The sequence below is a fragment of the Salvelinus sp. IW2-2015 genome, linkage group LG10, assembly GCF_002910315.2.
Source record: "Salvelinus sp. IW2-2015 linkage group LG10, ASM291031v2, whole genome shotgun sequence".
Lineage (NCBI taxonomy): Eukaryota > Metazoa > Chordata > Actinopteri > Salmoniformes > Salmonidae > Salvelinus > Salvelinus sp. IW2-2015.
In genome coordinates this window covers 21,103,583-21,126,082 of record NC_036850.1, presented here as the reverse complement: position 1 = coordinate 21,126,082, position 22,500 = coordinate 21,103,583, and the positions used below count along the sequence as shown (strand labels likewise).

Below are 22,500 nucleotides of genomic sequence, written 5' to 3'. Positions count from 1 at the left end.
CCTTGTCTCTCAGGTCTCTCTGTCTCTCTGTCTCTCTGTGTCTCTCTTCTCTCTCTAACTCTCTCTCTCTTAACTCTCTCTCTAACTCTCTCTCTAACCTGACATTCCAGAAGTCATTCCTGACAATAGACCCACTTCTGTCACACTGTTATGCTCCTATAAAGACAATATCTTATTTATTCAATTAATTAAATAAATATTGTAACCAGAAGTGCACTGTGTGGTTACTTACTACTGACAACATAGAAATGCTCACATCCAAAATTCCGGAAAAATCCCACCTGCTTCTGTTAATTTGCAGCTTGCCTTTTAATTAAATGAATCAAATCAATTTAACAAGCAGCTGTTCCCTGCTGCCTGATACCAGGCTCACAGCACGGATGTAGCAAGACATGACCTAAATGATATTTAAAAAAAATAGCTACTGCTGTCAGATGTTTTATAACCTGAAGCTTATCTTTAAATGGTGACTTTTTATTAGTACCGTTAATGTAATATGAAACATAATCTAACGTGGTCGAAGGGAAAACCTAAAATTGCTATTGCATGTGTCATAGCTCATGGGCCTGATTCAGGCAGAGATGTATGGAGCCTTAAGGGGCAGTGGATAAAGAGCTGGTAACTCTGTACTTAAACAGAGGTGGTTTGGAACCATGCTTGTGTGTTGAGTAACCTTGCCTCAGACATGAAGACTTGCCTACCAAGCTACCCACTGGGCACACACTGGTTGAATCAACGTTGTTTCCTCATCATTTCAATGACATTACATTGAACAAACGTGGAATAGACGTTGAATTGACGTCTGTACCCAGAGGGTAATGTCTTGGCTTTAGCTCAGCGGGCTAACACATTCTGACCCGGGTTAAAACACTGGTCAGTCACAGTCCTACTCACCCAGGTAATTCCTGCTCTTCACCGTCTCGGTGACGTTGATCTTGGTGGCTCCCTCTGGGATCTCCACTATCTTGTGGTAGCCCACCTTGTTCAGGCTGTGCTGCTGGAAGAGCCCTGACACCAGCTTACAGGCCGTGTTGTCCCCGCCACACACCCCACACTTGTCCATCACCTTGCCTGAGCCCAGGTACTCATCACAGCCAAGACTCTGTCAGAGAGAGAGAAGGAGGTTAAAGGAGGGGACAGAAGACATGTATTGCATCTCACTAATCAATACCGGTACATTACAAACAGTACAGTACGCTTTTTGTTGTAAGCAGAGTAGGATTTTTGAGGTGAAGCAATTTTCAACTGTTGAGCTACTGAGACATCTGTTTTAACAGGCAACTGTTTTACCACTGAAGTGCATGGAAAAGTAAATAACATGAGCAACCTCATTAATCAAGTAAAGAGGGGAGAATGAGAGATAATAAACCAAAGCCTATCCAGCATATTCATAAACAAATCCATGTTATTTCACCTCTCTAATTCGATGACCTGCTGCACATAATTAACTACCATAACACAACAACCAATTAGCCTGAGCCGGCTTCATTCCAACAACAGGCATATTCTTGGCACGATGCTGGAGTAGTAATGGCTCCCAAAGCAAATCCTCGGGGGTGTTAGCTTTCTCTGTCACATTGGCACTCATAAATTACAGGAAGCCTGGATAAGGTTAGTATAGAACACTCAAATCAGCAGTCGATAAATCCAGCCAATCCAGACATAAAAGTAGCTCGCTGTGTGAACAGGTGCTGCAGGCAGGGGCCTGGTTGGGACTGATCCCAGCAGGCCACCGTATTTCTATAATTGCAGACCCTGGGCAGTGGAGAGTAGACACTGGTGTGCCAGGATCAGGATACGCCCTCAGTCCGTCACCACTCGAACCTCGAACCGAAGGAACGACCAAGGGAGTGGTCAGCAGGGGACAAAAGAACTGTTTAGTTTTAATGACACAAAGCTCCTCTGTGATTGGATGGCTGCCAACGTTAGTCTCTAGTCAGTCAGTATCTCTCAGGGAACGTTACGTTCAGCAGTCCAGTCAATAATCTCCCCCGTTCCTAGACAAAACCCTGTCACAAACAATTTCCTCCCAATCCCAAACCAGGACTAATGAGGATCTTGCCTTGCTAAACCGACATATTTTCTCAGACCAACTGTATATATTATGTCCCAACATTCATAAAACATATTGCACAACATTTTATGTGTGGTCCTTAAGCACGGGACATAACTAGGCTTACATATAATAATCACACAAACAAATGAAGAGCAGTCTACAGTGGAAATTAAAAAGGGTTTTGCTGTAGATTCATGCTCTCTCAGCGGACTTAGTTCTTCCTGGAGCTGCGGTAAGACAGTCAGCTGCAGGCTGGATGCAGGCTGGGACATGGGGCTGGAACAGGGGAGATGGTAGCCAGGCCAGGGCTATGGGTGGACTGAGGAGATTGGGGTAGGCTCAGGAGACAGAAGCCTGGCTCTCGCCCACCCATAGCAGCGAGGTCTGCATCGGGCCAACACTCCACCCAGGCCAAAACAAATACACACCACCTCCTTCTACACAGGAAATAAGCGATGAGAGAGGGAATAGCAAACTAAGAGCCCTGAGAAATGACCAAACAGGGCAAATGTTATATTGGCCAATGTGGAATTATGGTATCATACTGTAGCCTATAGGCACTCAAATGTAAGAATGGTATATGATGAAAACCAGATTGTTCCATATGAGTTTACACATTATTATATTTTCATACATCACATATACAGTATGCAAGGCTATCACAAAAAAAWTGGAATACCAAGTGACTGGTATCGGTCTTCTCAATTTTCACCATAAAACACCCTGACTTTAAGCAACAACATTATCACAGATATCATTTCAATGTTTAGCCTTAATCCCAGGAGAAAGAAAACTGTTCCTTCCTTCCCCTCATAAACTACAGCTTGACAAGCTCGGCAAGTAATGGCTATCTGTGGCCGTTTGTCTGGGAAAAGCTCTGAATCACTATGTGTTAACGTGTGAATGGAGAGTCACATAATTTATTACCCGTAATCTGAGTAATCCGTCAATGTATGAAATATCATGTGACTAAGAGGCGTCAGTAGTGTTTTTAGAAAAATTGTGCAATAAGGTTTTCCAAGCCTTTTAATATGGTAAAATGGCTTAGGGCATGGGACCTATACAGGAAGCATTGAAGTGTGTGGGTATTATTTGATATCAAATAGTTTCACTGTTAATGTACAGTATATCTTTCAAATCATAAACTGTCAAAACAGACTTTGGAGAACAGATGATAGCCCATGCAAAACAGTGAAGCCAGCAGTCATTTGTCTCCCAAACCTGAAAACAGTCATCCAGGCTGTCCTTGATATATCAAATATAAATGGTCCTGCATCACGAATCCATCCAGATGAGGTGTCTCACTGAACCAAGTTTGGAGGGATCCTAGTTTTTCCCTTTCAAGGGGATCCACAGTGTTTAAGTATTCKATTTATTAAGAGACCACATCATTGCATTTTTCTAATCTGCTCTCTGTGGGTGGTTTATAATTATGCTTGGCGCTAAACGACATCCCCTTTCAGTAGAACTATAATGGGCCTTTAAATGTCACTAAAGTCCACCTCATCTGGAAATGGTTAGACGTGTCAGGATGGTAGTCAACTACTAGTCAAAGTGAGGAACGTCAGATGAAAACAACATTAGCCTTCCAATAAACCCCAGCAGTACTTTTCCAGATAAAATAGATGTAAAGTCTTGTGCTTTTAGGAATTGGCTTGTCATGATAGGGATAATAATCCCTTGTTGAGTTTAATTGAATTTATGAAATTCTACACAACTGAACCAGCAGACTATTGGTCTCTTTCCATCATACCAGTAACCACTTTATAACAAATGTTTGAGTTTGCATTTATAAGGTTATTAGATACCCTTAAACTACTGTCTCACTATGATGGTAAAGCTATCCCAATTCCAAGCCTGTCCTCAGCTGTGCACAGAGGCGCCTCATCTCAGAAATCAAGGTTTGGGAGCTTTAAAATAAGTGCCTAATGCACTTTAATTGAGTGGGTAAAGAAGGAATGAAAAACCAACATTCATTTCATTACAAACATGCACAAACTGTCAATAAACAGTTGCAAAGACACTCCATGTCACTTGATCCTTTTCCCACAGGCTTGGCACAGGTTACACTTGCCTTGCAATAATGTTGCTTTAAACTGTGTGGGGGACCTTGGTTTGTGGTTTCCCACAAGGAATGAATATGAATATAAAAATGAGTGGTCACAGTGACTTTATGCTGGAGTCAACAGGAATGTTATAAACATCTTACAGTCCTTAAGTCGACCAGCCCCCATCTTTCTTTGACTGTAAAGACTTCGGGCTAGATTCTATTAGATCTGCGCTAGCCAACACCCACATAGCGATTGTTTTGGCGGTATTGTTGGTGGAAATACGTTAGAGCTGTCAGATCCACAAGTGGCTCCTTGCATTAGCTTATCGTGGCAACGAAATCACCCAATTTTATAATCGGACAAATCCCATGCAGCCACATTATAAGTTCAAACACTCAAATGTGTGATGTTCTATTGTCTACACCTCGATTAGACTGATAGACTATAACCCCCCCCCCCCCCCCCCCCCATTAAAATTAAAATGAAAACATGCATTAGAAGCCTACACTTTCTATCGCCGTTTTGAACTTCTAACGCAGTGGGGATAATAAGGAAGGGAGTGGTTTGTGACACAAGAGCAGCCACTCACCTATTTGTCAGCTCACACCACAGTTACACCTCCAACACCGCCAAAACATCTGCTATGCGTATGTCTGCCAACGCCGGTTAACACTAGTTCTGACTGAATCGAGGCCTTCATCCACCCCATCTTCTGTAAAGGAAGTTATAGATGTGGTGGAAAAAGTAATCAGTGGACTGACTGCTAGGGTTTCTCACAGGCGTGGGACTGGGACCCTGGGTTTAAATGGAGAGTGTTTGTGAGTGGATGTTTAGACAGAGAAATCCACTAATGACAACGAGATTTAAGCTAACAAGTGATTGACATTAACATGTGCAGATGGCTGTACTGAATAGGCCTATCAGGGAGCACTATGGTGCCAGATTCATGCAGCTGTTTCAGGAGCCCCATCTACACAAATGATCCATTATCAACCACACACTCTGCATATCAGGGACTCCAGACACTTTTATTCAGTCATTCCTGTAACTGATKCTAGACCATAACTCTTCTGATCTCTGATCTCTGCCATGTCCATGGCTTGAGGTCAGAACATACTTGGGTCTTGTCAGAGCTTAGACTAGGGGTTCCCATGATATTATACTCTGAGTGCCATGCCAGACCCACCAGCCTGGAAACCACCAGGGAGTCAGGAAGGTAGATCGCTCAATGAGTCCCTGAGAGAGCACCAAGACTGCTCACTGTATACATGATCCTAAACTCAGCAAAAAAAGAAATGTCCCTTTTTCAAGACCCTGTCTTTCAAAGATAATTCGTAAAAATCAAAATAACTTCACAGATCTTCATTGTAAAGGGTTTAAACACTGTTTCCCATGCTTGTTCAATGAACCATAAACAATTAATGAACCTGCACCCGTGGAATGGTCATTAAGACACTAACAGCTTACAGATGGTAGGCAAATAAGGTCACAGTTATGAAAGCTTAGGACACTAAGGAGGCCTTTCTACTGACTCTGAAAAACACCAAAAGAAAGATGCCCAGGGTCCCTGCTCATATGAGTGAACGTGCCTTAGGCATGCTGCAAGGAGGCATGAGGACTGCAGATGTGGCCAGGGCAATGAATTGCTATGTCCGTTCTGTGAGACGCCTAAGGCAGCGCTACAGGGAGACAGGACGGACAGCTGATCGTCCTCGCAGTGGCAGACCACGTGCAACAACACCTGCACAGGATCGGTACATCCGAACATCACACCTGGGGGACAGGTACAGGATGGCAACAACAACTGCCCGAGTTACACCAGGAACGCACAAACCCTCCATCGGTGTTCAGACAGTAAGCAATAGGCTGAGAGAGGCTGGACTGAGGGCTTGTAGGCCTGTTGTAAGGCAGGTCCTCAACAGACACCACCGGCAACAACGTCGCCTATGGGCATAAATCCACATCGCTGGACCAGACAGGACTGGCAAAAGTGTTCTTCACTGAGGAGTCACGGTTCTCTCTCACCAGGGATGGTCGGATTCGTGTTTATCGTCGAAGGAATGAGCGTTACACCGAGGCCTGTACTCTGGAGCGGGATTGATTTGGACGTGGAGGGTCCGTCATGGTCTGGGGCGGTGTGTCACAGCATCATCGGACTGAGCTTGTCGTCATTGCAGGCAATCTCAACGCTGTGCGTTACAGGGAAGACATCCTCCTCCCTCATTTGGTACCCTTCCTGCAGGCTCATCCTGACATGACCCTCCAGCATGACAATGACACCAGCCAAACTGCTCGTTCTGTATGTGATTTCCTGCAAGACAGTAATGTCAGTGTTCTGCCATGGCCAGCAAAGATCCCGGATCTCAATCCCATTGAACACGTCTGGGACCTGTTGGATCGGAGTGTGAGGGCTAGGGCCATTCCCCACAGAAATGTCTGGGAACTTGCAGGAGCTTTGGTGGAAGAGTGGGGTAACATCTCACAGCAATAACTGGCAAATCTGGTGCAGTCCATGAGGAGGAGATGCACTGCAGTACTTACTGAAACTGGGGGCCACACCAGATACTGACTGTTACTTTTGATTTTGACCCCCCCCCCCTTTGTTCAGGGACACATTATTCCATTTCTGTTAGTCACATGTCTGTGGAACTTGTTCAGTTTATGTTTCAGTTGTAGAATCTTGTTATGTTCATACATATATTTACACATGTTAAGTTTGCTGAAAATAAACGCAGTTTACAGTGAGAGGACGTTTATTTTTTTGCTGAGTTTATAAAGTTTGAATTTGAATATATTAACACACTTGGACACTTAACACTATTACAGGGTACATAAACTTTGAGTGCACAAACTTAGATATGCATCCAGCTGTATCTGGTCACCGATAGTAAAACATTTTTGTTTAATGTTCCAAGGTTGAAATCTTGCATATTATTTAACATGACATCTAATATTTTAACACCTAACATGTTGTCACAACATGTTTATCAAATAACAACAAACTAAATGAATGCTGCATTAATGGAATACATATTAATAACAATAACAGGCTCTAGAATTAAGTGTCAGCTCAATGGTTTGGCCTCGCTTCACCAATTACATTTTATTCAATTTAAATTCTTATGAGAATATCTTCAGATTAAAGGAATTCTCCATTTATTTTCAAATGATAACACTCCACTTTGACATAAAAAAAACACACACACACCCTGTCGACCAAATTTACGACCAAAGAGTAACGGAGGTTGTTTTGTGAACATTATGAGAACATTTTCAACTCTTCACTTGCTGTACAGCCAGCAGAGAGCTCTGCTGGAGCGTTGCCATTGCTGTTATCAAGACTTGGCTTGCAATGATATGCCAGCTCATCTGGAAATGTAATATTTACATTACTGGGCTTCCAAGCTGAGAATTCTGGGGCAATGTCATACCAGATAATAATTCATAGCGGAGGTGACCTTACAGCAAGATGGCCACCGAATGGAAATGACATTATGCTGAAATCTATAGAAAACTCAATGACTGACCACAATCTCCACATTAAAAAAAGATGAGTGGGGATCATTGTCTGTTTTATCTAAAATGTGACTCATTGCTCTAGAAGAAATTGTAGTAGTAAATAGTAAACTGGGTCATACTGTAGATTAGAAGTGCAGGCAATGAGAAATATGTGGGTTCTAAGCGTTTAAAATCAAACCGAATGCAAGATATTATGTCTACATAATCCTACATCAGTTGGGCCAACTTGAACTCTTTCAGTTTGACTCCCCAATGCACAAAATAATACTTACATTCAATAAACATAGTTAACTACTACTGACTGGGTTGGAAAGACGAAGGTATAGATCTATAGAAATGCCTAAATAACATCCCCTCTGAGAGTGATTATGGTTTTCTATCTACCTACCCACTCACTGAGGATGCCTTCACTGTCTGCCTGGTTTGAAATCGCAGAGCACTTTGGCACTGTGGTCAAGGAAATTAACGAGACCTTCTGACCTTCCTTGACTGTGATGTGAACGGCTAGAAGTGCTCTCACCCTGACATCCTGTCAGTCTCCCAAGCTAGACTTGTGATAGTGGTACAGTATCATAAGGGCTTGGTGTAGACTTGAAGTTAGACATGCCATAGTGGTATCATCTGGGGTCGCTGTACGTATGGTACGCCAGCCAGCTACCGCTGAGTCTCCCAGGCAGGCAGCCCTGGGAGTTGGTGTCAGGATGTCAGGAAGCGGTGTAGCTTGGCTTTGGAGCGGGCAGAAAACCTCAGCTATGAGTCAGTCATTCCATTCATTTAATTTAATCTCCGTCCATGTACGCTTTCCTTCCTGTCTGTTTAAACACTACAGCACAATGAGGTGGAGGTGCTCTCTGCCACAGCAGGCAGGCAGGCAGGCAGGCTGACTAAAGGCTAAAGGTCTTCTAATGGGAAAGGGAAAGGGGGATACCTAGTCAGTTGTACAATGCCTTCAATTTAAATGTGTCTCCCACATTTAACCAAACCCCTCTATGCTGCTGCTGTTGTTGAATAGTATTCACAATACAGGTATAAAGTAAATGTGATTATTTAGAAAATAACAAAATGCTAAATTCCATCAGCTTTTAAATTGTTACCAAGGCTAGGACTAATGCAAACCCCGTGAACACTGAATATTGGACCTGCTGAGTTGAAACACTGGCCAGCTTTTAGAATAGGACCATACTGGCATCCTGTACATCATCAGAAAATACAGAGCCACATCTCCCATATAATAGTGTCTGTCTGTGTTTTACCACTGATTCCTATTTCATTTCTCACACAGAATCCAGTATAAGGTCATAGTATAGCATGACAACCCACCCCCTCCGTTCGGTTGGTCGGTCCATGTGAAGTGCATGTGGCCGACCGTTGGCAGTGGCGTAGGCCACAAGCATCTGTCTCCCACATGGTGAGATGCTGTGTTCCTTTCTACCTTCCCTTTAGAGGCTCCTTTATCAGAACAGTGTTTAATGAGGGTGAGGTCGCTAACAACACACACTGCCTTCAACACAGTCAGRACTGGAAACACATCTGCAGCTGTGGTGGAGGTWGGCTACTGTATTGCTGGGGACTGCTCAGTGATCACAAGGTGAAAGGTGATTTTCACTTGCATACAGTATAATGAAGTCACTTTGTAAACTACATCCATCAGACATTCAAGGGCAGCTCCCAATGAATAGTGCTAGACCTGTTATGGTACTGTACAACTTCCAATACCAATTGACATTTCCATATCAGATTGRAGCATTAAAAGGAGATTAGGAAATATAGCCATTCTGGRTGCTATGACAGAAGAGAGGGAAAATTGGCAGCCTTCAACAAAGAACTAGAAAATCTATTTATGTCCTATAACCTTTCCATGCATGTGCACTTAAAAAAAAAAAAATTGCTTCACAAAATTAAATAGACAAATGGACCATCACAATCTGTCTGTAAATGGAAGAATGGAAGACATACTTTCAAGAATCACAGACTTTTCCTCCGATTTCATCTCTGGAACTTTAACTTGTATCAATCAAATGTATTTATAAAGCCTTTATACATCAGCCYATGTCCCAAAGTGCTATACAGAAACACAGCCTAAAACCCCAAACAGTAAGCAATGCAGAATTTTTTATTTTATTTTAACCTTTATTTAACTAGGCAAGTCAGTTAAGAACAAATTCTTATTTACAATGACGGCCTACCGGGGAACAGTGGGTTTACTGCCTTGTTCAGGGGCAGAACGACAGATTTTTTATCTTCTCAGCTCAGGGATTCGATCCAACAACCTTTCGTTTACTGGCCCAACGTTCTCACCACTAGGCTACCTGCCGCCCCAGATGTAGAAGCACGGTGGCTAGGAAAAACTCCCTAGAAAGGCTGGAACCTAGGAAGAACCAAGCTCTGAGGGATGTGTTGGGAATATCATGGATGTGTTGGGAAGTCAACCAAGCCAAGGCAATAATCTGAGTTTGGAACCACTAAAAGAAGCACAAACTCTTGGTTTTCTTGGACCAGACAGTGATAACTCATGGGTTCTTTCCCACTACATGGAGTTTCCCAACATAAATCATGTGTCAAACCCCAAGTGGGTATCCAAAACAACCAGGAATAATGACTGAACTGTGGGGATAACTCTTCCCACAGAGGAGTAGGGCTATTGGGCTCCTCCATCCATTTTAAAGAAACCCTCTACTGTAGCAGGTCACATCAGCACAGGATACAATACTGGATAAAGTGGTAATAACATGATAATAGTATGGCAACAAGCTATAGTAAATCGAATACTTTTTGTTGCCCCGGATAAGAGAGGGGTCCTCAACAGTGAAGAGTAGAGTGATATATACTTCTCAAACCTTTCTCCCAGCCTCAGGCCTCAGGTCAAGGGCACAGCAGCCTCATAAATGCCCACTGCTTGTAAACGTCTCTGAAATAGCACAAACCGTGTTGATTCTACAGTCTTTAAAACACTGAGGGTTTCCTCTGTCATCAGTATCTGTTTGTAGAGGTTCTGTGTTGGAAACATAATGAATGGATATTTTAAAAAGTGCCTAAATACAGGGTAAGGGACAACTTAAGGACACACCTACATGTTTACATGTGGAAATGAAAGGTGCCCTATAGTGAGAGTATTATAGAGGGAACACGTAATCCTATACAATCGTTCTCTAAGACACCAATCTCAACTCCTGCCAAATGACKAACTGCAGCTTCACCTGACGTCACACATTGTAGATGTTTAGCAGAAGACAAAGCAAACCGGTTGCATGGACTCCATTCATTCACATGTAATATTTTGGTCACAATTACCTTCATTAAGGCACCTTGATGAACAGATCAAACCAGGATACTGTACACACAGAACTAGAATGAGATATTCTATTTCTATGACTGTACATCACCTGTCTGCAGCAGTATCACAGTGATGTCACAGCCATGTAGTCAATCATCTACACACACATGGAGCTGTGCCAATCTATGCCCTATTACAAGCCAGACATCCCCCTTTAGAGTTCCCACAGTTATACTAAGTACAACRTTGAAGGACACTGTCCTTTATAACTATATAACAGCCTGCCTTATATGTGCTACAGAGTCAACAGCACAGACTGCCAAAGCTGCTTAACAGTGAAATTAGTCACACAGTAAATACCTAATCTGATCCCTACTTGCTCCTCATGATCTATAGTCTGCAGTCTATGATCTATAGTCTGCAGCATGAACTAACTTAGAATTTAACCTATCTATTAGAATCAGACTATCAACTTACAGTTCAGCTGCTCGAGAATTACTTAAGACGAGCACCGGGCTAAACAGGCTAATTACATTCATAATACAGATTTATACAGGTCATAGTTTTAGAGGGAGTCCCTCTTATGTCTGTTTGGGACGTGTAAAGGTACTGGGACTGGGAGCGATGAGTAGCCAGTCCCAGACGGTCAGTCTCAGCCTAACCTGTGGAAAAGAAGAGAGAGGGTCCATAGTAAGACCATGGTATGGTTTAAGTCTTACCTGTGACCACGGGTTCCCCTGCGCAGTCACAAACATGTGAAGGAGGCAGACAAGCAGCAGAAGAGCCAGACCTGATAGCATTCTCTCATTTGGCCAAGAACTATTGACCAGCAGCTCTCAGTCATGCATTCAGACAGGTCCAGTAGAAAATGGTAGCTGCTCCTGGCTGTTTCGCCTTGCCCCTGTAGTGCAGTGAACGCCAAAACCACTACTCTGCTGATCTTTATGCACAGCCTTGTAAACTGAGCTGGAGGAGGCGCAGCTGGGGAGGCTGGGGCATTTAAGAGGAAAAGTTAGGGCCGGGAGGGGGGAGGGAGAGAGAGAGAAAGGTATATCTGGGAAGAAAGAAGATTAGTGGAGAGATGTTTAAAAGAAAAAGGAAATATTTGGGAAGGGAAGAGGAAGAGTATTTATTGTTTATGAATGGTGGAACATGAAGCCTCCTACTGTGTAGTCAACAATGGACAGGTGTTGGTGAGACAACTCAACTGGATACCTTTGCTAATCATTATTTAGTAGGACTAGGTGGAATACCATTGTAATGTAATCTAGACTACTGACAATGGAACACAGCAGACAGCCAAAGAAAAGTAACATAACAGCCCAAAACACTTTGTGGTCAAGTGGACATTCTAACACTGAAATAGACTGACTACGGACTGCATTTCATATTCTTYAACATGGAGYAACCACAAACTCTGCAACAATACGATCCCTTTGCACTCWCTCTTATACAAGCATACTCAAGCACTTAATTGCGAGCCACGTCGCAAGGAAGGCTGGYAGTAAAGAAGCCGAAGCCAAAAAGACTGAACTCATCATATGGTTTTCCTATTMCTGCACCATTGTTTCCACAACATTAAACKCTAATTCATCAYGACACACTGTAGTTAGGAGTGCGCTCTTCATCAGACTATGACAGTTGGTTTTCACATAAAATTATATGACCATAGTGGGTGCATGAGGGCATTGTGGCTGTATTTGATTTGTAGACAAAGAGCATTTTTGCAGCCATCCTCACTTAACCATGAGATAACGTAATATTTTCAGATTTTAAAGCAGTACAGGGAGACCACAACAGGCACATGCAGCAAACTACTGTATCCACTACAATTCTGTATTTCAGCTGGGCTATGGAAGGAGCGAGAGAGAGGAGAGAGAGAGAGAGAGAGAGAGAGAGAGAGAGGAGAGAGAGAGAGAGAGAGAGAGAGAGAGAGAGAGAGAGAGAGAGAGAGAGAGAGATTTTCCAACAGGGCTGTTAGTGGACACACCCTCTTCTTGGGCCAAGGTGCTTACACACCATTAAGAGAAAATAAGCTTTTTTAGCACAAAAAATGGCCTGTCCCTGTTAAGCAAAGCCAGCAGTGAGTCACTGCATAATATGAATGAGAGTACTGAGAACACTGAACAAGTCATATCAGCACCTATTGAATGCATCCAATTCCATTACATCTCCAATTGTGTTTAAATCTTTCACAGCGGCAAGCAAAGGCATCATGGACAGACAAAAAGCCAGAAAGTTTAGATAGTGGCGTCTCAACACCTGGACTTAGCTTGGCTTCTGCTGGCACTCTCTTGTCTTTCCCCGCTCGCTCACACTCTCTCTCTATCTCCCAGAGGCAGACTGACTGACAGCCAGTGACTGAGCAGTGAGCAACCTCTGCAGCAACACAACAGCTGCACACATGTTTACAGGGAACGTAGTGTATGGGGAAGAGAGCTTTCAACAGCATATCTATCTCTATAATCTCAGACACATCAGCTACTAATCCTCTCCTGATATACTGTATAATAATCTGGACTGATATTGAACAGTACGCTTAACACCCTGAGGCCCGCTGCTGGGACCTGCTGGATCAGACAGACTGAAAAGTAAAGGTTCTGGTTGGAGTTGTGTTTCCTTCAACATATGGGTCAGGTCAGCAGCCTTGGCTCCCAATGTCTGATTCCTGAAGTCTCCTACCCAACACACATCCACACACACCAGAGACATGCACTAGCCTACAGCATCAGGTGGTCTTACCATTACTGTATAGTATTATGATGAATTACAAAGGGATTCATACAATGGATGTATTCATGTTTGCTTCCCATTTACTGTCATATTTCCATCATGTCTTTTTCACATCCTGTCAATTTGAGCAGACATATTCAAAAACCATTTTCTAACCAAACACTACTCTGGATTTCAATTCAATCTGTCGTATATTTAAAAATTCTTTCTCCATATAACTATACATTTCAAACCCGAAACCCAAACATGAACTGCTTGTACATTAGAAAGACCTATTGGAGTGGACTGTGTCAGGAAGAGCACAGTTTGAAGATCGAGCAGTAGAGCAGAAAGAGAGAAAAAAACAGATTTTTGTGCATCTGGGATACATATTAGCTGCAGCAAGGCCAGGCATGTAGGTCCCTTGATTGTTTCCTTCAAGCAATGTCTTTGACTAAGGAAGGCAGAGAGTGGGTTGTTAATGAATAAAACAGGTGAAAGTGTTAGGATAATGAGGGGTGTGGTGGAGGTGAGGTTAGGGATCGGGGAACATAGCTGCAATCACTATTTATTCTTTGGCCTGTTTGGCTCATAAAGCCAACTGTCTGTGCATAACAGGGTCATCCTGTGGGGAGGACAGTGGTATGGAGATCCACGGTATGCTACATTATCACTGGAGGTTCATTGTGGGGCATGGGGCTGTGACTGACTGACTGACTGACTGACTGATAGAGCGATGCACCCCAAATGGCACCCTATTCCCTTTATAGTGTACTACTTTTCACCAGAGACCATAGGGATATACAGTCGTGGCCAAAAGTTTTGAGAATGACACAAATATGAATTTTCACAAAGTCTGCATCCTCAGTTTGTATGATGCCAATTTGCATATACTCCAGAATGTTATGAAGAGTGATCAGATGAATTGCAAAGTCCCTCTTTGCCATGCAAATTAACTGAATCCCCCAAAAAACATTTCCACTGCATTTCAGCCCTGCCACAAAAGGGCCAGCTGACATCATGTCAGTGATTCTCTCGTTAACACAGGTGTGAGTGTTGACGAGGACAAGGCTGGAGATCACTCTGTCATGCTGATTGAGTTCGAATAACAGACTGGAAGCTTCAAAAGGAGGGTGGTGCTTGGAATCATTGTTCTTCCTCTGTCAACCATGGTTACCTGCAAGGAAACATGTGCAGTCATCATTGCTTTGCACAATAAGGGCTTCGCAGGCAAGGATATTGCTGCCAGTAACATTGCACCTAAATCAACCATTTATCGGATCATCAAGAACTTCAAGGAGAGCGGTTTAATTGTTGTGAAGAAGGCTTCAGGGCACCCAAGAAAGTCCAGCAAGCGCCAGGACTGTCTCCTAAAGTTGATTCAGCTGCGGGATCGGGGCACCACCAGTACAGAGCTTGCTCAGGAATGGCAGCAGGCAGGTGTGAGTGCATCTGCATGCACAGTGAGGCAAAGACTTTTGGAGGATGGCCTGAAGAGAAGAAGAAGCCACTTCTCTCCAGGAAAAACATCAGGGACAGACTGATATTCTGCAAAAGGTACAGGGATTGGACTGCTGAGAACTGGGGTAAAGTAATTTTCTCTAATCAATCCCCTTTCCGATTGTTTGGGGAATCCGGAAAAAAAGCTTGTCCGGAGAAGACAAGGTGAGCGCTACCATCAGTCTTGTGTCATGCCAACAGTAAAGCATCCCGAGACCATTCATGTGTGGGGCTGCTTCTCAGCCAAGGGAGTAGGCTCACTCACAATTTTGCCTAAGAACACAGCCATGAATAAAGAATGGTACCAAAACATCCTCCAAGAGCAACTTCTCCCAACCATCCAGGAACAGTTTGGTGACGAACAATGCCTTTTCCAGCATGATGGACCATGCTGGAAAAGTTCTGAAAATTCTGAAAGTTTTCAGACCCCTTGCCTTTTTCCACATTTTGTTACGTTACACCCTTATTAAAACATTTCCTCATCCATCTACATACAATACTGCATAATGACAAAGCGAAAACAGTTTTTTTGACATTATAGAAAATGTATTAAAAATTAAAAACAGAAATAGCTTATTTACATATTTATTCAGACCCTTTGCTAGGAGACTCGAAATTGAGCTCAGGTGCATCCTGTTTCCATTGATCATCCTTGAGATGTTTCTACAACTTGATTTACCTGTGGTAAATTCAATTGATTGGACATGATTTGGAAAGGCACACACCTGTCTATATAAGGTCCCACAGTTGACAGTGCATGTCAGAGCAAATACTAACCCATGAGGTCGAAGGAATTGTACGTAGAGCTCCAAGACAGGATTGTGTCGAGGCACAGATCTGGGGAAAGTTACCAAAAAATGTATGCAGCATTGAAGGTCCCCAAGAACACAGTGGCCTCCATCATTCTTAAATGGAAGAGATTGAACTCTTTGGCCTGAATGCCAAGCGTCACTTCTGGAGGAAACCTGGCACCATCCCTATGGTGAAGAATGGTGGTGGCAGCATCATGCTGTGGGGATGTTGTTTAGCGGCAGGGACTGGGAGACTAGTCAGGATCTAGGGAAAAATGAACGGAGCAAAGTACAGAGAGATCCTTGATGAAAACCTGTTCCAGAGCACTCAGGACAAGTCTCTGAATGTCCTTGAGTGGCCCAGCCAGAGCCCGGACTTGAACCCAATCGAACATCTCTGAAGAGACCTAAAAATAGCTGTGCAGCGACGCTCCCCATCCAAGCTGACAGAGCTTGAGAGGATCTGCAGAGAAGAATGGGAGAAACTTCCCAAATACATGTGTGCCAAGCTTGTAGCATCATACCCAAGAAGAGTCGAGGCTGCAATCACTGCCAAAGGTGCTTCAACAAAGTACTGAGTAAAGGGCCTGAATACTTGTGTAAATGTGATATTTAAGTTTTAAAATGTGTATACATTTGCAAAAAAATCTAAAAAGCAGGTTTTGCTTTGTCATTATGGGGTGTAGATTATTATTGTGTGTAAATTGATGAAAATATCAAACTATTTAATACATTTTAGAATAAGGCTGTAACGTAACAACATGTGGGAAAAGGGAAGGGGTCTGAATACTTTCTGAAGGTACTGTATAGGGATAGGGTGCCATGTGGCATGTAGCTGAGAGACAGACAGGATATAAGCTCTGTGGGAAAACTMATCCTGTTTGTATGCTGGTGMTTTTTTCCTGCTTGACACACCTGCTAATAGCCTGATGGTAATGAAGTCGTTAGGAGACACAGATAAGGTGATCATTTATGACCAGGTTGACCTCTGGGGGCAGCCCACRTGCAGCACTGATGACACATTCACTTAGACACGACAAGTATGTACCAATGCACTTACCCCCTTTTTCACACACACATGCAGCACACACAAACACACGCACGCTCAAACATGCACTTTCACACTCGTGTGCGCTCACACACACACAAACACACAATGTCTCCCTCTCAATTGACCATAAATTCCTGCCATTCAGCAAACCTTGACCACTCATTGAATGGCCTTCAGATGAAACAAACAAACTATTGAAGCTTCAAATCCATTCAACTAGCTCCTCAATGGACATTGACAACCACCCAGACAACAGCCAATCCAATCACTGTCAACAGCAGTCAGTCAGTGTGTGTGGCTGCTGACTGAATGTAAAGAATAACACTGTATGACCCTATAGGGTCCCATCATAAATATGTTCACCTCTCAGGTACGGCTGCACTATGACCCATAACCACATACTACCAAAACTATAATATTACTTAGACTATGGTATAGTGAACTACAATCACCACAGGATACCAAAAACCAATCACTAGAGGAGTTCACCATCCTTGGTCAGTCTCCCAGAAAACTAAAAAAGAGTGTTCGATTTTTTTCTATTGACTCATAACAAAGACTGATGAGAGAGTATTAGTATATAACCTGCCGAGTACTGTACTGTTAGAGATACTGTTCCAGTCGAAAGTGACAGTTTAGCACTCGTTTCAACCTGGCAGAGGAAGCAACAGCAGTCAGAGAGTCTTTAACACTACCTTGGCAGTATTCTGTTCCGCTCCACTACCTGTCCCCAGAGGTGTGTACTATAGTTCAGGTCTATCTTGCACTCATGTATGGCTTGTTCAAGCTCAGTGGAGCTGACAGCTCCCATAGTACAAAGAAGCCATATATTTCAGCTGAATACCAGGGGCAGGAAATGAGCATGGAGGTCCGGGGGCTGTGAAGGCCGTAGAGACCAGGGGATGTTTCACACAGTGGAGAAGCCTGGACAGGCAGCCTGCGTCTTTTTTAGAAAGTCAAGCCAGACCATCAACAGCTGTCACAGACAGTAAGCAGTCAGCAAATGGATGAGTCCAAATTGTTCGACCCTTTGGTAGTGATACATGTAAATGAACATATTATTTATTTCAAAATTGAATCGTGATGGAAATGTTAAATGCACATAATTTTGTACAGTGTACTGTATTTAGAGTAAATCTCACTTTATCTACCAGACAAAGCATCAAACAGGGAAAACATCTCAGACTTCAGAGACACAGAGCTAAAATGTATTTATTGTATTCAGAGGAAATMAGTCTTCCTAAATGTAAAAGAAAGGAGGTGGAGACCGGAACTAACAGGGTGTTGGAAATGCATCAAGTTTGAGTCCTATTGAAAGCAGACACTTTCTGTTCACAGCGTGAAGGATTTAACGTGCKCCTACTCAGAGGGTCAAAGACTCCCCTGTCTCCAGACACATCCTTTATGAGCTCTGTGCTCAACCRCTGAGAATTGGTCAGCAGAAGTCTGACCCACAGATCCAGCCGGCACATTAAAGGCCAGTCACTCAGAACGAAACAGGTGGACGAGGGCTGAACGGGACCAGGGAGGCTGAGATGACACACTTAGGGGAGAATCCTAACTTCGGCTTAAATCAAATGTTCACTTAGTCTCCCATTGACAATAATGTATGACTAAAATGTGATTTAAGTGGAAGTTAGGTTTCGCCCCTTCAAATATCATCTCCTTCTCATCTGGCTGGCCTAAACCATATWCTGTCCAGTAACACCTCTACTTTAACATGCATGGCATTCTACAGTGAAAGAACAAGCTGTATTTCACTGATTCACACATGTTGTCTGTCCTATTGGGAATTATTTACAGCACGTATACTAACTCACCCAATCACTGACTGTTGTTGTTTTGGTAATCAGTGACTGTATTGGAGGGGGGAGTGATTTCACCTCTTTTCTGAGTATATAACCAGCTTCTCAGGCTCCCTCTCAATATGCTTCATTCWATAACTAGAGGACTCCTGATATCTCCAGGAGTGATAAGTATCATTTGTGTCTTTATCTGCTGTTGTCTAGTACTGTCTTTTTCCTAGCTAGGGCCATCTACTTTAAGTGCTGCCTGTCTTCCCAGTAGCCTACTTAGTGTGTGAACTGCTGACTGCTCATAACTTGCAGATGATTGTTGACAGATCAATCAGAATTGAGGGGCAGGGCAATTTGTGACTGTTGTTGTTTGGATAATCAGTGGCTATATTGGAGGGGGAGTGGTTTCTCATTTCCTAGGCAATCAGCAATTAGTACAGAGAGAGGTGCTCTTCACCTTTGCAAGGAAATTAGCAATTAGTACTTCCGTCTCCCCTGTTATCTCTGCGGCAGCTGTAAGCGACGTGTCAGAGGTGGTCTCGTTGCAAATCTAAAGCCGTCACCGTAACAAAGACGGTTCTGCAGAGTTGTTCTGCCGAGTTATTTGAGAAAGGAAAGAGAGGAAGGATCCACACCACTAGGCTCAGTTGAGTATCTTACCTAGTTATTTTCAGATGATCTCCTTTTGCTCTTAATTTGTCAACTATGTGTGTGTTTTCTTTACCTGTTCGCTCCTCTCCCTGTAGGCTTTACAGATGCTCCACACCCCTTGGCTGCAACCCTTCTAATTTAGTGGTATCCTGCGCGCACAACCCATGTGGAATTCCTGGTCTTTGGCACCGGCTGGAACTGCCAATCTGCGGGCAAGTTCATCTCAGCCTATGATGCCCTTCAGTCCCTTGACTTTTTGGCCCTGATGGAGACTTGGATCACTCCAGAGAGTGATCTTCATCGGACTACATTTTCTCTCATAGTCCAAGAGCATCTGGCGGTGGTGGCACAGGGCTACTAATTTCTCCTAAATGGAGATTTTCTCTCACCTGTTCATCTCCTCATTTGAATTCCATGCTGTCACTAGTCCACCCAAGCTCAACATTGTTGTTATCTATCACCCACCAGATACCTTTGGAGAGTTCCTCAATGAGCTTGACACCTTGATAAGCTAATTTCCTGAGGATGGTTCACCACTCTTCGTATCTGGTGACTTCAACCTCCCGATGTCTGCCTTTCGATTCATTTCTTTCCAACTCTCTTTTCCTCTTTTGACCTTACCTTTTTCCAGTCTCCTCCCATTCACAAGGCAGGGAATATGCTTGACCTCATCTTTACTAGAGGCTGTTCACCTACTAATCTCACTGAAACTTTGTTTCCTTTTCTGTCACCCTCTCTCCAACCCTAGCCARTCAGCCCCTATCCAAATGGTAATGTGCCCTCGCAATCTTCACTCTCTCTCTCCCACTATTCTCTCCTCTTCTATCATCTCTCCCTTCAGCTAAATCCTTCTCCCTCCTGTCTCCTGATTCTGCATATTTGACCGTACTCTCCTCCCTTTCCACATCCTATGACTCGCACTGTCCCCTTTCCTCCCGGCCCGGCTCGGTCCTACTCTCCTGCTCCGTGACTCATCGCCAGATTATAGAACAGGGCTGCGGGTAGCTGAGCGAAAATGGAGGACCTATCATCCTTTCACTCCCTCCTTTCTACCTTCTCTTCCTCTGGATCCGTTGCTAAAGACACTTTCTATCGCTCTAAATTTCAAGCTTCTGCCTCTAACCCTAGGAAACTCTTTTCCACCTTCTCCTCCCTCCTTAATCTTCCACCACCTCCAGGTTGACAAAATCAGCTCCTCATTCTCTTAGCCTATTGAGTCCACTGGTACCACACAGAACTAACCTACGCCTTGACATCTTTCTACTCTCTCTCTCCAGATGAAATCCTGCAACTAGTAAGGTCCGGCCGCCCGACAACTTGCCCGCTCGACCCGATCCCCTCCTCCTTTCTCCAGACCATCTCTGGAGGCCTTCTCCCATTCCTCACTTCCATCATCAACTCATCCCTAACAACTGGCTGCGTCCTCTCTGACTTCAAAATGACCTGAGTCGCTCCCATCCTAAAGAAACCAACACTCGACTCCTCTGACGTCAAAAACTACAAACCGGTATCCCTMCTTTCTTTTCTTTCCAAAACACTTGGATGTGCTGTCTCTGACTATCTCTCTCGCTCTCTCAGAACGATCTTCTTGACCCTAACCAGTCAGGCTGCAAGACGGGTCACTCAACCGAGACTGCTCTTCTCTGTGTCACAAAGGCTCTCTYCACTGCCAAAGCTGACTCTCTCTCCTCTGTTCTCATTCTCTTAGATCTATCCGCTGCCTTCGACACCGTGAACCATCAGATCCTCCTCTCCACCCTCTCAGGGCTGGGCGTCTCAGGCTCTGCACACTCTTGGATTGCATCCTACCTAACAGGTAGGTGACGTGGAGAGAATCTGTGTCTGCACCACGTATTCTCACTACTGGTGTCCCCCAGGGCTCGGTTCTAGACACCTTCCTCTTCTCTCTGTACATCAAGTCACTTGACTCTGTCATATCCTGACATGGTCTCTCCTATCATTGCTATGTGGATGACACTCAATGACTTTTCTCCTTCCCCATTTCTGACACCCAGGTGGAGACACGCATCTCTGCGTGCCTGGCAGATATCTTAGCTTGGATGTCAGCCCACCACCACAAGCTCAACAAGACAGAGCTGCTCTTCCTCCCGGGGAAGGCCTGCCCACTCAAAGACCTCTCCAATACAGTTGACAACGCCACGGTGTCCCCCTCCCAGAGCTCAAAGAACCTTGGCGTGACCCTGGACGACACTGTGTCGTTCTCTGCAAATATCAAAGCAGTGACTAGCACCTGCAGGTTCATGCCCTAAAACATCCGTAGAGTACGACCCTACCTCACACAGGAAGTGGCGCAGGTCCTAATCCAGGCCATCTGGACTACTGCAACTCGCTGTTGGTTGGTCTCCCCACTTGTGCTATCAAACGCCTGAAACTTGTCCAAAACGCTGCAGCCCGCCTTCCTAAATTATCCCATATTACCCCGCTTCTGGCTTCCAGTCAAAGCTCGCATCTACTATAAGACAATGGTACTTGCCTACGGAGCAGCAAGAGGAACTGCCTCTTCCTACCTTCAGGCTATGCTCAAACTCTACAACCCAAGCAATCTGTTCTGCCACCTCTGGTCTCTTGGCCTTCCCTCCCCTACGAGAGGGCAGGGCAGCTCCCCCTCAGCCCAGTCCAAGCTCTTCTCTGTCCTGGCACCCCAATGGTGGAACCAGCTTCCCCCTGAAGCTAGGACAGCAGAGTCCCTACCCATCTTCCGAAAACATCTGAAACCCTACCTCTTCAAAGAGTATTTTAAAGAATTCCACAGTACCCCCACTTGCACCCCTCCTCAATTTTTGTAAATAATATATATATATATATTTATATACACTGCTCAAAAAAATTAAGAGAACACTAAAATAACACATCCTAGATCTGAATGAATGAAATATTCTTATTAAATACTTTTTTCTTTACATAGTTGAATGTGCTGACAACAAAATCACACAAAAATGATCAATGTAAATCAAATTTATCAACCCATGGAGGTCTGGATTTGGAGTCACACTCAAAATTAAAGTGGAAAACCACACTACAGGCTGATCCAACTTTGATGTAATGTCCTTAAAACAAGTCAAAATGAGGCTCAGTAGT

The 22,500-nt window shown here is 43.9% G+C and overlaps 1 protein-coding gene across 2 annotated transcripts in view; it reads right to left on the bottom strand.

The window, feature by feature from the left end:
- The window catches only part of LOC111969520 (thrombospondin type-1 domain-containing protein 4), a 147,820-nt gene that overhangs the window by 107,042 nt on the left and 18,278 nt on the right, over nucleotides 1-22,500 (bottom strand). Inside the window, exons 1-2 of one of the 2 annotated variants that reach the window (XM_023995699.2) lie at nucleotides 11,620-11,854; nucleotides 895-1,102 (exon numbers count right to left, since the gene is read on the bottom strand). In XM_023995699.2, coding sequence (XP_023851467.1) covers nucleotides 895-1,102; nucleotides 11,620-11,700 — 289 coding nt within the window. In that variant the 5' untranslated portion in view covers nucleotides 11,701-11,854. Of the gene's footprint in view, nucleotides 1-894; nucleotides 1,103-11,619; nucleotides 11,855-22,500 lie in introns of those variants that run through there. The other variant, XM_070445470.1, reaches the window with a different exon arrangement.